Genomic DNA, 15624 nt, shown 5'->3' with positions numbered 1-15624 from the left:
ATTTTTGTTGTGTCGGCTTGTTTTTCATTGCACCCCTTGTGGCATTCCGGGACAGGAATAAACCCGATAACGGCCTCAATGTGACTCGGCAACTTTCGCTGTGGAACTTCTAAGCATGAAGTAGCTCCTTCACGTCGTATGAGAAAAAAAGAGAAGGCTAGCATTTGGTTTGAATATGACTGATCTCATTTCATTTGTATATGGACAGTAGGTTGATCACTGTGAGACTTTTTTTTTCATTAACAGTCATTAATATCACAGAAGGAAACAGTAGGTAAAAGGACACATTCTAAGAATTTGAGTGGTGAGTTTGTTAAAAATAATTGCTAATGTAGCGCAACACGAACTGAGTTTCAGCAACAGTTTTATGCTATGGATCACAAATGCGTCAGAGTTAGATATTCATGTAGAAATACATTCATAGAATATTTTTGCGGATCTTCGGAACAAATTTTAGCAACATATTTCTCAATATAAATAAGCTGGCTTATAATGACTGGTTCTCTTGCTTTCCACGGAATCGACGTAGTTGTATACAGTAAGGCGAAGTTAGGGGGTTGCCATGAAAAGCAGAGGCACTCACAAATGATGAGCAACTCATGCGAAGGTTAGCAGCTTACCCTCAGGGTACATAACGAAGACGTCACGTTAGTAAACAGACGAAAAGAATAAAGATAGTTTCACTAAACGATCGATTAATCACACAGCAAGCCATAACAGTACTATACCTATGAGTGTCTATCAGGAGCAGCTTAATTTGTGTGAGCTCCATAAATTAAGACGTGAGGGGCAGACGTCGGACTATGCCTCACTGGAATAAAAGTAAAAAAGAGCAATTAACCGATCTATTGTTGAGTATTGTTCTTTGATCCGGTACTATCACCAAATCGGATTAACGCATGGGATGGAGAAGATTCCAGCAGAGCTTTGTCATTCATTAGTGGTTCGATTTGTTACCGAGAGAGTGTCACAGATCAACAAACACCATTGGGGAGTAATACTACTTAAAATATAGCGGACAACCGTGAGATGTAAAACAAAAAACGTATAATTTTCTCGCTTGTTCGTTTAGCGTAACAACCATGACGCTGAGATACGAGAAGTAATGTCCTACGCATATTGACAGCAATAATCGTTCTCTCTCTCTCTCTCTCTCTCTTCCCTTTCCGCACTTGACTCGAATTCGGAAGCACGACGGTTCAAACCCGCGTCCGGCCATCCTGATTTAGGTTTTCCATGATCTTCTTAAATCGCTTCAGGAAGATGCCAGGATGAGTCCTTTGAAAGGGCACGGCCTGTTTCCTTTCCCCCATCTTTCCCGAATCGTTATAGACGGGACGTTAAACATTAATCCGCTCCCTCCTCTTCCCATTCCCCCTCTCCTACGATCCGCAAATGGAGAAGGGAAGGGCGGGCTATTTCTAGCATACTATGTAACTTCCGCCATCAACTATCAACTGTAAAGTGGCTCGCAAAGAAAAAAAAGAAAAAAAATCTCAGAAATTTTGAGAAGCATGCAGTTACGGCGAGGAGTGGCAATTCACCATGAAAAATAAAAAATGTGAGGTCCTCCACATGAACGCCAAAAACATTTCTTTAAATTTTCGTTGCTCGATCAGTCATATGAATTTAAAGGTTGTCGATTGTACTAAATACCTAGTCATTACATTTATTAGCAACTGAAACTGGAATCGTCACGCAGAAAATTTTATGGAGAAGGCGAACGAAAGCCTGCGTTTTGTCGCATGAACACTTAGAAGGTGCAACAACTCTACTACGAGACTACTTACACTATGCCCGTCCGCATTCTGTTTGCCGCATAGGCGCCCCTAAGTGGGGCAAGAGGGGGCACTTGCAACGCCCCCCGCCCCCCAGAGTCCTGGAATCTGGAGTACTGTGTTCTTATTCATTACGTCATTATGTTGAGCGAATAACCATCTGTGGCCCTTATAAAATTTCATTCTTATAGCTTGACCTGTATCTAAACTGACCAACTTATTTATACAAAGCATGCCCCCCCCCCTCTACCCATCTCCCTGCCCCCGTAAAAATTTCTGCAGTATTGTTGTGTGAGATCGTCGTCTGATAGGATTGACGAAGGACATCGAAAATGTTCAAGGAAGAGCAATTCGTTTTGTATTATAGTGAAAGTGGGGACAGAATGTGATGGATATAATATAGCCCATACAAAGGAAAGAAAAAAAAAAAAAAAAGGCGAAGGCGGGGGGGGGGGGGGGGGTGTATTCGTTTAGTCACAAATTTTTGTACAGTGGTAGGGGGGAGCACCATGAACGACATACTAAAAATACCCTCCTGTGGGGTCTGATCGTTGTCGTGGCGGAGCAATGAGGGGAGGGGGGCTGTTTAAAGGTCACTTTCTTACGTTTTTCTTGAAGAACTCGAAAACTGCGGCTTCTAGTAAAATGTTTCCCAGTAAAACAACATTAACTTTCCAACAAATAAGTCCCTACTAATTTTTTTCTCTAGAACTAATAGTTTCCTCGTTGCAAAGGATGGGATTATCACAGATTACTTAAAATACTGTCTTAATTGTATAGAATTTGTGTTTATTTTTGAAATGAAACGGGTTAAGAACACATCTAAGTGTAGTGGAGACATATTAAGGAATAAATTGCGTTCTGGGGGTATAACTGGGTGAAGGGGCGCGAGGATGGAGGATAGAAGAGCGAAGGAAGGTAGATCGCCGGAATGTGGTCATGCAGTTCCAAGGTCTGCAAACTAACGAGGGAGAAGAAGATTCGCCACTGTGTACCCCACCACGTCACAAGAAGCAACTACACGGTGTTTCGCAACGCTAGACCAATCCCCTGCTGAGCAGCCTATGAGTCACTGGCGACGCAGTGCGCAGACGTGCTATGGGGGACGTTTATTTCCCACAAAATGTGTCAATACTACATGGAACAGAGATGTAAGTTACTAACGCAAGCAATGCATATGAACAGAATCTATGCAAATCTTTGCATCCTGCTAGGAGGAAACTAATTCTTAGTCATCCTGTATGGGAAATGTAGTGTTCTTCCGAGAAAGGCTGCTTACCTCACAACGAGCACTGTTCACTTTTTAAGTTACGGACAGACTATATCACTTTCCAGTTCTCTTATGTGAGTAGACAAAATTATTTCACTGAACAGGTGTTTGTACAGTAGAGTTATTTTCAGTTAGTTAAATGAGTACATGTTTGCTGTTGTTAAGTGAGCTATTGCTTAAAAACGTTCAACAACTGGAGCTGTCAACTGTTTACCACTCTGAAGACACTGCCCCAAGTGTAACATATTCGGGAGGACGACGGTTCAATCCCGTCTCCAGCCATCCTGATTTAGGTTTTCCGTGATTTCCCTAAATCGTTTCAGGCAAATGCCGGGATGGTTCCTTTGAAAGGGCACGGCCGATTTCCTTCCCCATCCTTCCCTAACCCGAGCATGCGCTCCGTCTCTAATGACCTCGTTGTCGACGGGACGTTAAAACAACACTAACCTAACCTAACCTAACCCAAGTGTAACATGCTGCCAATATTCATGCAGCAGTGGCGACGTCATTGTCTCCGCTGTCACTAGGTGGAGTACTTTTCGCAGCGTGAGGGATATCAAATGCATTACACCAGCCTCAGCTCTCCCAGCATCTGAAGAGGCTTAAGCTGTTTCCCTGTGCAGTAGGGTCACCCAGAAGTTACGGAACTTAAGATATTTCAACATAAGTGAAGCCCCCCACCCGAAAGCTCCAGTATGTTGTTCATGACACTTCCCTCCCACCACTGTACAAAGGTCTGCGACTACACGAATTTTTCCCCCAATTTTCCTGGACTATTAAGTGAGTCGGGGTAGCAGTAATTGAAACAAGGGCGTTTTTCTTTGCGGCGAGATCATTCCAAGAAATTTCATTCAGAAAGTTTCTCCATCGAATGCGAAATCGTAATAGTACACGACAAATTATAGCACGTACGGAAAGATGTAGCTGCTCTTGCTTCTCAAGTGCTATTAAAGAGTGCAACGGTCAAGAAATAGTGTGAAAGTGTTTTTATGTATCCTCTGCTAACAAGGGACGTATCCTGGCTCGAATAGGAACTTGTAGTTATACGAGGGTTATTCCAAAAGTAAGGTCCGATTGATTGCCAAATTGAAACCACAGTGAACATCAGAAATGTTTTACTTGTAACAATTAGCTACACCTTTCAGCTACTTCTCTACGTAGTCGCCGTTCTGACTTAGACTTTTGTCATAGCGTTGTACCAACTTTTCAATAGCCTCATCATAGAAGGCAGCCGCCAGTGCTTTCCGCCAATTCTCCACGCTGGCCTACACCTCGTTGTCTGTGTCAAAATGTTGTCGTCAAAGACAGCGGTTCATGTGACCAGAGATGAAACTCAGGGGGAGACAATTGCGGACTGTATTGTGGGTAATCTAACATTTCCATTTGAAAACGATGCAGGAGCATCTTCATTGCCCCTGCAGAATGCGGCTGAGAATTGTCGTGAAGACGAAACAGCACGACAGTTATGTAATGTTGGCTGCATAGCTTCAGGCGAAATTTCTCACCAGGCCCTCGTACTTGGCGGCAGACACTATTTTCTAGACATCTTTACGCACTCACTGCGAGCTCAGAAATGAGAAGAGCGACGTGATGCTAACTGGGGTTATACTAGAGACACTACCCAACACATCTGTACAAAGCTTTATCGGATTTTCATAGTCGTTTCCATTTCGCGACCGATCGGACCTTACTTTTGGAATAACCCTCGTATATTTGTACACAAAACCATCTCAAATTTCTAACCACGCCTGCGACAGTGCGTGACAGGGTTGCTCTTGGTTGAACACACAACAGCACTTGGAGTCTTGGAGGGGGGGTTAACAAGTCAGTCTTTCAGGTACTTCAGAAAGTAGTAGGTGACGTGTTTAGTACACGTGTGCCAGTATTGTCATACACACACAGCAAAAAACGAATGGAACAGTTAGCAGTCAACAAAATTTTTCTGGGTTTGTGACCGCATTGTCAATATGTAAAACTGTCGACATTTCGGTCACTGTAAAACACCCTGAAGAAAGTCACTTGCAACAGTGACCGAAACGTCGGTAGTTTTAAATATTGACAATGCGGTCACAAACCCAGAAAAAAATTTATTAACTGAGACAATGGCCGCGGAAGCCTACGTTTACATGAAACCATTAACGTTTGCAACGCTTTAAATATTGTGACATCCAAGTTAAGGCGTTATCTAACGGAAGACGGTATAGGACAGGATAATGACACTTTCGCAATGTTTTTGTTGGAGCTTATTATTCAGAACACTAATATTCATTTGAATGATCAACTGAAGTTACATTGGATAGGATAGCCGATGAAGGAAACGACTCTATAGAGTATAGACGATAACTCGATTAGAAGTGTTGAATATTCTAGAGCCAATGGCAGTGGCAGAAATGGTACTCCCCAAAGAGAAGCTAATAGCTATACTGATTATAAACCTTCAGCAGAAAATAAATACAATAGTGTTAGTATTTTAACAAAATTTTCGGAAGAATGTCTTGAAAAGTATTTATGATGATTGTCGTACATCTCCAAGCAAAATTACGACGTGCAACTCGTTAGTAGAGAGACATCCAACTACAAATGCACGTTGAACATCAAAGTAACATTTGATTATGTGAAGAAAAAGGGGTAATGATAATCCATTTCAAAGGAGGAAAGCAATCAAAGAACAGGAGGTAAAACAACACATTCCTCCCAGTTTCACATAGCAAGGAATGAAAGAAAATTGCTGGCCGGAGTGGCCGAGTGGTTAAAGGCCGTACAGTTTGGAACCGCACGACCGCTACGGTTGCAGGTTCGAATCCTGCCTCGGGCATGGATGTGTGTGATGTCCTTAGTTTAGTTAGGTTGAAGTAGTTTTAAGTTCTAGGGGACTTATGACCACAGCAGTTGAGTCCCATAGTGCTCAGAGCCATTTGAACCATTTTTGAAAGAAAATTTATCCGTTACTGGCACCTGAGATTTTAGGCAATGTAAAAAGTAACAGAAATTGGGCACACACCGTTTAATGTCTTGCAGCTTTGATAGCACGTCTCAAGAAAGAATACAGAATGTGCCGTAGACGCATCACTGCTTTCATAACAGCCAGAGATGAAGAATTCCAAGCTGTTCGCCAGTCTGAGGCCAGTATTGACAAAGAACTATACCAGAAATCTATAAGTTTCCAGACACAGCCGCACTGCATTTGAAACACTGATCAGAGTGGATTTAATTATCAACTAACTTCTGGTGCGACACTGTATAAAAAAGGATAAAAATCAACAATTGCTTTCGTCCAGTCTGTAAACAATACGTGTCATAGTTCTGTGATAGATGTTGGACTTTCAGTGAATGGACACCTAACAAAGGAACTGTATATTTGTCTTCAGGAAAAAACTTTTGGCCCGAAGGTTAAAAAGGCGATTAAAGACAATCTTCCACCACACATACATTTGCAGGCTAGAAAAAGCGGGAAAATGTCAAAAAGCCATTTAAAATTCTTCTTCGTGAAAGTCGTTAATGACAATGTCGCATATAACCAGGGGTATAAATACTTTGAATCACATTCTTGAATTCTTCAAGATGTGTGGGAGTGTGGCCGGCCGCTGTGGTCGAGCGGTTCTAGGCGCTTCAGTCCGCAACCGCGCTGCTGCTACGGTCGCAGGTTCGAATCCTGCCTCCAGCATGGAGATCATCAGTCCCGTAGAACTTAGAACTACTTAAACCTAACTAACCTAAGGACATCACACACATCCATGCCAGAGGCAGGATTCGAACCTGCGACCGTAGCGGTCGCGCGGCTCAAGACTGAAGCGCCTAGAACCGCTCGGCCACACCGACTGGCTATGCATGGAGAGCTCGCAAGGATACAACAATAGTAAATGACGCATTTGCTGGTAAAGACATAGAATGCATGATCATTCCACCAAAAACAACAAAATGTATATAGCCTTTGAATGTATATTTCTTCTGGCAATATAAAATATATGTGCATGAGGAATAAGATGTGGATTCTCCGCAGTGACTTCGACATTAAATTAGGATTTTCGCACCGAAAATGAGTTGTGTTATTCATAACCATCGTATAAGCCTATGCTTCAACATTCCTGACAAGCAGCTGGGCACAACACTGCCACAGAAATGGTTCAAATGGCTCCAAGCATTATCAGACCCCTAGACTTAGAACTACTTAAAATTAACTAACATAAGGACGTCACACACATCCATGCTGGAGGCAGGATTCGAACCTGCGACCGTAGCAGCAGCGCGGTTGCGGACTGAAGCGCCTAGAACCGCTCGACCACAGCGGCCGGCCACACTCCCACACATCTTGAAGAGTTCAAGGATGTGATTCAAGTGGCATTTGATTTTGCAGCTCAAGAATGTGATCTGGAGGATTGTCCAGATATTGCTCCTATGTGCATTTTTAAAGTTCGATAGTGGGAAAACTAAGAGCAACACAATCGAGTGCTTCCAGCATCTTAATCATCGCGATATATCGTTGCTTTCCGCCCCTCCTTCCCCGCTCAGATCCTGAGTAGGCCCTTACACTGACACCCATTATCTACTCTTAATAGATACACTAAAAAAAGACTCTCAATACCGCGTAGGAAGGGTGAGTCTGCGTGGAAGAGGGAAACCCTATCCTATTAGGCGAGTGAATCTACCTCTCTGGGTATCCCAACTAACAATGCTATAAGCTTTTATTTTTCTTAACTGCCACAGCAGAGTACCTCAGGTATGTCTGACAATGTTCACATCACCAAATGCCTAATAAAAACATTGCTGCCCTGAAAAAATAAAAAATAAAAATATTTTTTCGTATTCGTAACGTATATGAACAGCTACATGAGGAATGCAAATGCCGAGGAACAGATATGTGTTCACCAACAAGAGAAAATCACTGCTGTGAGGCTGCATGAGTATCTACTACCGAACGTACACGCAAGACAGTGTGATTCTGTGTTCGGAGGCTGCGAATACAAAGAGAGCAAGGTGAAGAAGGGAAAAAGACCAATTTCCTCTCCATGGTGTAGCCTCTCGCTGCAGGCGCATTGCACGTCTCTGGCAGGTCGTCGTACTGTTGAGCCGCTAGAAAGTGTGACGTGGAGCAACACTGGCAGCAGCGGCACGAAGTCGCTGAATGCGAACGGAAATCGGTACCGGCGGAACACGGCGGATTTTCTCGTGGCAGGCCTCCGCCGGCCCGCGTGCCGTGCGTCGGCAGTTTGCCGCTAGCGGCGCTCCGGTCGGCCCAAGGTCGATAACAACGGAAGGCGGCGGCGTGGCGCGGAGCTAGTAGCAGCTGCAAGCGGGCCCCACTGCAGATCGTCCGACGTACCTGGCCGACGCGGACGCACCGAGCATGAGTACCAAGCACCTCAAGAAGGGTGAGTACGCTGGCCGCGGACGTCTTCCGTCTGATTACTTGGCTTTTGATGGCAATTACAGAGCAAAAGTGAACAGAAACTAATATTTTTTTCCTCACGCTTGTCAATGTTTCTAAGGTGGCGTGAATTCACAGCACACTTTCGGCAGAAATAAATTGTGCGATTTCTTTCAATAATAGCATAGATTTATTTATATAGTTATTAGGGTGGCGCTGGTTTCCGGCAGGAACGTAACTGCTTATTCTCTGCTAATTTATTTTCGTCGTCTGTGATCTGTTTCCCAGACATGGAGAACGAAATGTCTTAAACTGGCATAGTCATTCACTCGCTCAGATAATCCGAACTGCTAGGAATTTATCAGTTCGGAAAGCTTGCGGATAGTTTATTCTTGGACACCTTTTAAGTCTCGCGCGCTCTACGCACAAGGTCGAAGCATCAACGTCGACGCTACTCTGTCGTGAACAGCTCTTGAGGTCCTGACAGTCAGACGGCCATCAGCTGTAGGTTGTACAGCTGTTGTCCGGAAGCTGGGTATTTCCCGCAGCAGCAGGTAGAACTGCGCGGTGCTGCCAGTTTCGTGGACTTGGAGGAAACCTCACAGAGGCGGAAACTAGGTTGTTTCCCACTAGATTACTCTAATTTATTAACGAATAAGACAGTTAAGTTCATAGCTAAAATTCGATGATAGCTTTAGACTTAGTCTGGCGTGAAAATAGTTATTTAGCTATTCAATTTTGGAATTCCGCGACTGACCAGTCTTGCAGTAGAAAGTTCTCCTTCGTTAGCTAGCCTTGCGTTTTCCACGGGAACAAAGCAAACATTCAAGACTTCTATTCGCCGTAGTATAAAAGAGATGTACTGACTTATATTTTTTTTAATTTACATGAAGTCTTTCAGTTCTTATCGTCACTCGAGACTACTTTATTTGAAATTTCACTTAATCTTCAGTGCTGTTCCTACTGTCTGACTGAATCTTATTTCAGAGCGTACACAACAGAGTACTAAAGTATCAAAATTTTACCACGACGTGCTGATGAAATGAAGTATACTCATCGACGTTTGCTATATACGTTTCGACATGACGCTTAGAACGGAGGATACAAATCGATACGCTTAATAAAAAGCAACGCAAACATAAATATATGTATTTTGACTAGCCTTGCTGATTACTCGATGTTACAAAATAAACAAATATGTCGAAAAAGATAATACCGTAGTATTATTTATGTAGCATACCAGCGAAAGAGCAGTTCGTAAGTTTCATTTGCACTCGAAATATATGTAATGTGCTTCAGTCGGACTCGAGCCAGATCTCTGCAATTTGCAGGCTGAAGTCTTCTTATTTACACACGATAGTATACTATGTTGGATGGACGAACATAGAAACTGATAACTGGAGTTTTCATGCCACCATGAGGCTCTGCCAAGATATATGAAGTTCGATTTTATCGAAAAATTTACAGTAGAAATATTGGGAGAATCAAACTTCCTGGCAGATTAAAACTGTGTGCCCGACCGAGACTCGAACTCGGGACCTTTGCCTTTCGCGGGCAAGTGCTTTACCATCAGAGCTACTGAAGCACGACTCACGCCCGGTCCTCACAGCTTTACTTCTGCCAGTATCTCGTCTCCTACCTTCCAAACTTTACAGAAGCTCTCCTGCGAACCCTTGCCCGCGAAAGGCAAAGGTCCCGAGTTCGAGTCTCGGTCGGGCGCACAGTTTTAATCTGCCAGGAAGTTTCATATCAGTGCACACTCCGCTGCAGAGTGAAAATCTCATTCTGGATTGGGAGAATCGTCCGACCATACGCAGTGTTTGAAAAATATCTTCAGTATGACGCCATAGCGTGAGCAATTTTGCTAGGATAAGAGCAAATAGCGTTGAGAAGAGGGATCGAAGTTTTTTTAGCGAACCGTTAGGTGTGAAATAGCTCGACACAATGCAGTCCGCTGTTAAATTAGTATTGTCAGGTCAGTGGAAGGACAGTACCCGGCAGTTCGCTCACTCATAACTTTTGACAAATCTGTTCGTTACTCAACTTTCGCCTTCCCCCAAAATTGATAGTAAAAACGTGACAAACGAGTAATTGAGTGGCTCTCACTGAAGTTCGTGATTCATTCGTCGAGGAATTTTTTGTGCTCTCTCTGCCCCTGTCCTTGAGCGGCATTTAGCTCGGCGAAGCGGTTGCGACGTTCTCTGTGGCTGTCGCGTTACCGCCGCCAGCGGTTGCGGAGGTCGGGCATTAATTGACGACTCACACCGAGCTGTCAGCCACAGGGCAGCTGGGCAGCCCTGCCCACCGTGCAGGGCCGCGGCCATCTCCATCTGTACGCCGCAAGACATATGCAAGGTGCGGTGCGATGTCGAACACGGCGACAGCGACCGGTCACAACTCCAGAAGACGGGCAGCAACGCTGTCGGTGCGTTGAGGTACGCAGCGACACACAAGCAATGCAGTCGCTTGTAAGAACTACGCGACGTAAGATGTCTGGTTACTCTACCGCGATTATTCCGTTGTTACGGGAAGAGGAAGCTGTTTACTTGTTACATACAAGTAAAAGACGAAAGCTGGGAGTACCTCTATCTAGATATGTCATAATATGTATGTTCCACATCCCCTGCTAAACTACACGATCAGTTTGAAGTAAACTTGGTATACAAATCATGAGCAGTGCCATCTAATACTACGTAAACTAGTAACGCTCTTGTCCTTGTGCTACTTTTGCACTTCCATTTCTGAAGATGGAAATAATTCAGAAACGCGTCATGCATACTTGATCAATAGTCATTCTTCACCAGCTGCACGACGATTCATGCGACCTAGCCAGCCTAACTACAGATCTACGAATATTTACTAAAATGGTCGCTGGGCCCCGTTCTTGACTTTGTCCCACCTTTATCAAATGGCTCTGAGCACTATGGGACTCAACTGCTGAGGTCATTAGTCGCCTAGAACTTAGAACTAGTTAAACCTAACTAAGGACAGCACACACATCCATGCCCGAGGCAGGATTCGAACCTGCAACCGTAGCGGTCTTGCGGTTCCAGACTGCAGCGCCTATAACCGCACGGCCACTTCGGCCGGCCCACCTTTATCACTTTGTCCCAAAGAAGCGCTGTGGCATTAAGAACCGGCTAACTGCAAAAGGGGTGGGGATGGAGGTGAAAAAGTAGTGTAGCCAACAACGTGCAAATACTGAAGTTTATTCATCCAAAACTTGAGAATGAGAGCAGTCACTTGCACCAGACTATATTGATAGTTTTGTAAAGGTTTGAAATGTTCTCCCTGTGACACCCCTCTCAAAATGGTGTAAGGAAAGTTAACCACTCAGTAAATGCACAAAAACTGCCGCATCAGACATGACGTTTAATTTATTAGTTCTCTACTACTAACTATTGACGACATGTATTGCGGCCAACAACCACATGTCGCTGAATGTACCTACAAACTCACATCATTGTGCGACACACTTCAGGAGATAATATTTCTTCATAGCTCAATGTGTGTATTAAGTACTAACCGTAAGAAATAAAGAAAAAAAATTTTGTGTAAAAAAAAAAAAATTATGTTAAAGTGACACGTTCCACATCATTACGAAATGTCGTATTCATGACCTGTGGAACAAGGATTAATTTACATATGTATTTATGCTGCGAAGGCCGCTAGACAAACAAGCGAAATATGCATACGAATATATGTGGAATATGTTAAATATATGCGGAATGTCATGAGCGTACACTGGTGAAGCTGCCGGTAAAGAAGTTTGAATATCGTATATCACCAACTTACGTATCAAAAATTGTGAAACATATTGAACATTTTAACAGTAAGACTCCTTTCTGTATTGAAACCATCATCTACTGAATCACCGAGCGAGGTGGCGCAGTGGTTAGACACTGGACTCGCATTCGGGAGGACGACGGTTCAATCCCGCGTCCAGCCATCCTGATTTAGGTTTTCCGTGATTTCCCTAAATCGCTCCAGGCAAATGCCGGGATGGTTCCTTTCAAAGGGCACGGCCGACTTCCTTCCCCGTCCTTCCCTAATCCGATGAGACCGATGACCTCGATGTCTGGTCTCCTTCCCCAAACAACCCAACCCCCAATCTACTGAATCAGATTTCGGATGTATTCTAAAAGAATTAGCATAAGTGGAATATACCACCAACGCAGCTGTGCAAAACACGTTCGCTTAAGAGCACCAAAGAAGAGTGGATCGCTGTTTCGTTAGTTAAAGATTTTTCAATTGTTTTGTTGGCTATTGTGGATGTAAACTGTAAATTCAGGGATTAATGTTGGTGCCTACGGAAAATAATGGGACAACGGGATATTTCAAAAGTGGGCTATGGGGAAGAAAGTTACAGTAAAGTAGTTTAATACCTCTCACCGAAGTGTCTGCCGGGCGCAGCTGTGATGTTACTCCATTTCCTAACTGGAGACGAAGCGTTTGCTGTTAGACAATCGCATGATGAATGCTAACTCGAGAAGAGTTGATGTATCACGAGGTAAGCAAATGTTTTACTGTAGATTATGCCATGTTCGTCGAGTGACGGAAAACTCTTTGAGCTATTAAACAAAGTGTCTTTATATTCCTTTTTTTCACTTTCTTAGTTTTATTGATATAGGACCAGCAATTTTTTATATTTCATGAAGTGTTCATTAACGAATCTGTCATAGTTGCAGTACATATGTTGTCTCGTTTCGAACCAATTGTTTAATTCTCAAGCCTGACCTATAGAGGCTGCACTGAAAGTACCTGATCGTAATAAGACATCAAAATGGCAATACATGGTTTACAAAGTAATCGCAGATGACTGTCACAATCGACATGTGCCTACTTAGCAAGTCAGAATCAAACTGTTTGAAAGAGAGAGCGTTGCACTTTGCCTCCTGCAGTTGTGGTCGGTCGCTGAGCCTTATTAGGAATCGCACCTCTACAGTGTTCGGCGGAAGGTATATCGTGTACCACAGTCATTTCTTCCATATTCCTGTACCAGTACCGTTTGGTTCACTGGCCGAACGATTGCCGGTAAGCCTCCGGGTGAGGTCGAATCCCTCTAATTTTATCTTCATGGTCTTCCCGCGAGATATACGTAGGAGGAACCAATATATTAGTTGACTCTTCTAGGAACGTATGCTCTCGGGACTTCCACAGTAAACACAGATGTGATGCAGAACGTCTCGCACCATCTGCCGTTGGTGACGACTCGTATCTCTGTGACTCTTTCGCGCTTACTGAATGAAAATGTAAAGAAACGCGCTGCTCTTCTTTGGATCTTCTATATGTCCTCTATCAATACCGGATCCCAGACTGCCCAGCAGTATTAAAGTAGTAATCGAACGAGGGTTTTGTATGCTACTGGGTGGACTACATTTGCCGAAGTTTCTTCCTAAGGATCCGTTTGGCATCCGTCTCACATACGATCAGTTTTGTGGTAGTTCTACTTTAAGTAACAAGCTCCTTGATCAAAAGCTATTGTTTCGGGGCGGGGAGGTGGCCACTCCAGCATATGCATAGGAGTGTCCTCCTGAAGTCGAAACTTTATTAGTGATGTATTAAGTTGTTAGAATTGAAATTCGTGAATGTCACGCTAGAGTGCTCTGAAATGTGTGAACCCTTCGATGTCCGCAGCCAACCTGAAAAACTGCTAAAGGTATAGAGTATAAGTTGATAGTATTTTAAAATTGCCAAACCAAGATCAATCCAGAGAACTGATATGTAAAAGTTTCTCTCCCAGCAAGGCTTGAATTGTTAATTGAAACTAAATGCGTTGTACGGAAGAAACGTCTATTATAAGGATGCGCGTTTAAAAAGACAGCATTCCCAGCTACAGGAGAATCACCGAAGTGACCAGATGATATCAGAGGGGTTTCTTACGTCTCTCTTCCCTCTGTTCGGAACAGCACAAAAAAGACTGAAAAAATTAAAGTGTACTCAGTCTCCTCGAATCGCACAGGAATGGAAGTAAATGCTTGACTACTGTGTGGAAGTAAGTGCTTGACTAGTCGACAGAAGGGACTGACAACACCATAGCTGTGTCGTTGAATTATATGTAAGGCCGCTGGACCAAATATTGGTCGACTCCCTGCAAGAGCACACAGGTAGGCTGTGAATTGTGCAGAACTGGCAGCAGCTGGGGTGAGTCATGGCAGTAGTGGTGTGAATATGCTAGTGGTTTGTACGGAATAAGCGAAGTGAGATGGATCGGTATGGGGCCGCGACAGAATTATAAGGGAGCTATTATGTTGAGACATACTAATGACCACCGTGTGAATGACCTCGGTGGAGGTGTCGGTGAATAACTGCGGACTTCAGAGTGTCAAAGATTAGTGCCATGTGACATAGCATAAAAAGGGTGGTCGTAAAAAATACCCTGCCGACAGCGTCTCGAGAATGCTGTCACGCGCAGTTTCATCTCAACCAATTTCCGAGCGACCATTGCGGACGGAATTGCATTTCTATACACATGTGAAGTGGGGTGCCTCTGAAAAGACCATCGCTCACGGTTGCTCATAAAGCTGAATGTCATTAAGGTTTTTCAAGCAGCTAATCTGGGCAGTAGCTGACTGGATGCGTGTTACATGGTCCGATTAATCGCAATTTTGCCTCTTCGAATGCTGCGATTGGTAGCGCACGGACGACCCGACGAAGCTGTCAACCTACTGTGTGGAGCGTGTAGGGCAGGCCAGAGGTGGTTTGTGTTCTTTTTTTATACCATTGTCGACAAGGGCAGTCACTGTTGCGCCTTGTGAGTGAAATCGCTTTCAAACTAAGAATCCACACTATCAGTGAGTGAAAGTGCATCTTCATCAGTTTGAGTGAACGCTGCGAGGGAAACAGTATGGAACGGACATCTGAAGTCCAGTACTTAGCATGAGGCCATACTGGCAGAAGCAGATAAAGCTGCAAGTCTTCAGTGGGTCACGTTAAGAAACTACACAGTAGCTGATTGGACGCGTGTAGTGTTGTTTTTTTTTTTTTTTTCGTACTAAAGCTTGGCCCGACTCGTGCAAATTACCGTGTGCATGGTTCAGGTCGCTTATTTAAGCATTGAAAATTGGGGATTCAGATAAATCCTTTCAGTCAAGATCGAAAGTATAATTTCTTTATTGATAACTAGTTTCAGCTAAATTATACATCTTCAGATCTATAATAAATAGAATAATGGGTATAAGAAAATAATAATGTATAAACTGTTTGTATAA

General features: G+C 43.6%; 1 protein-coding gene across 1 annotated transcript in view; it reads left to right on the top strand.

Annotated features, from left to right (window-relative positions):
• The first annotated feature begins 8268 nt into the window (after positions 1-8268).
• LOC124546254 (pyrimidodiazepine synthase-like) overlaps positions 8269-15624 on the top strand; it is a 90183-nt gene continuing 82827 nt past the window's right edge. The window contains exon 1 of the mRNA XM_047125023.1: positions 8269-8417. Within this exon, the coding sequence (XP_046980979.1) occupies positions 8393-8417 (25 nt within the window). The 5' untranslated portion in view covers positions 8269-8392. The remainder of the gene's footprint in view (positions 8418-15624) is intronic.

This window comes from Schistocerca americana, chromosome 1, assembly GCF_021461395.2.
Source record: "Schistocerca americana isolate TAMUIC-IGC-003095 chromosome 1, iqSchAmer2.1, whole genome shotgun sequence".
NCBI classification, from domain to species: Eukaryota; Metazoa; Arthropoda; class Insecta; order Orthoptera; family Acrididae; genus Schistocerca; species Schistocerca americana.
Note: the sequence above shows the minus strand (reverse complement) of the source record. Positions and strands in the feature narration are given on the sequence as shown.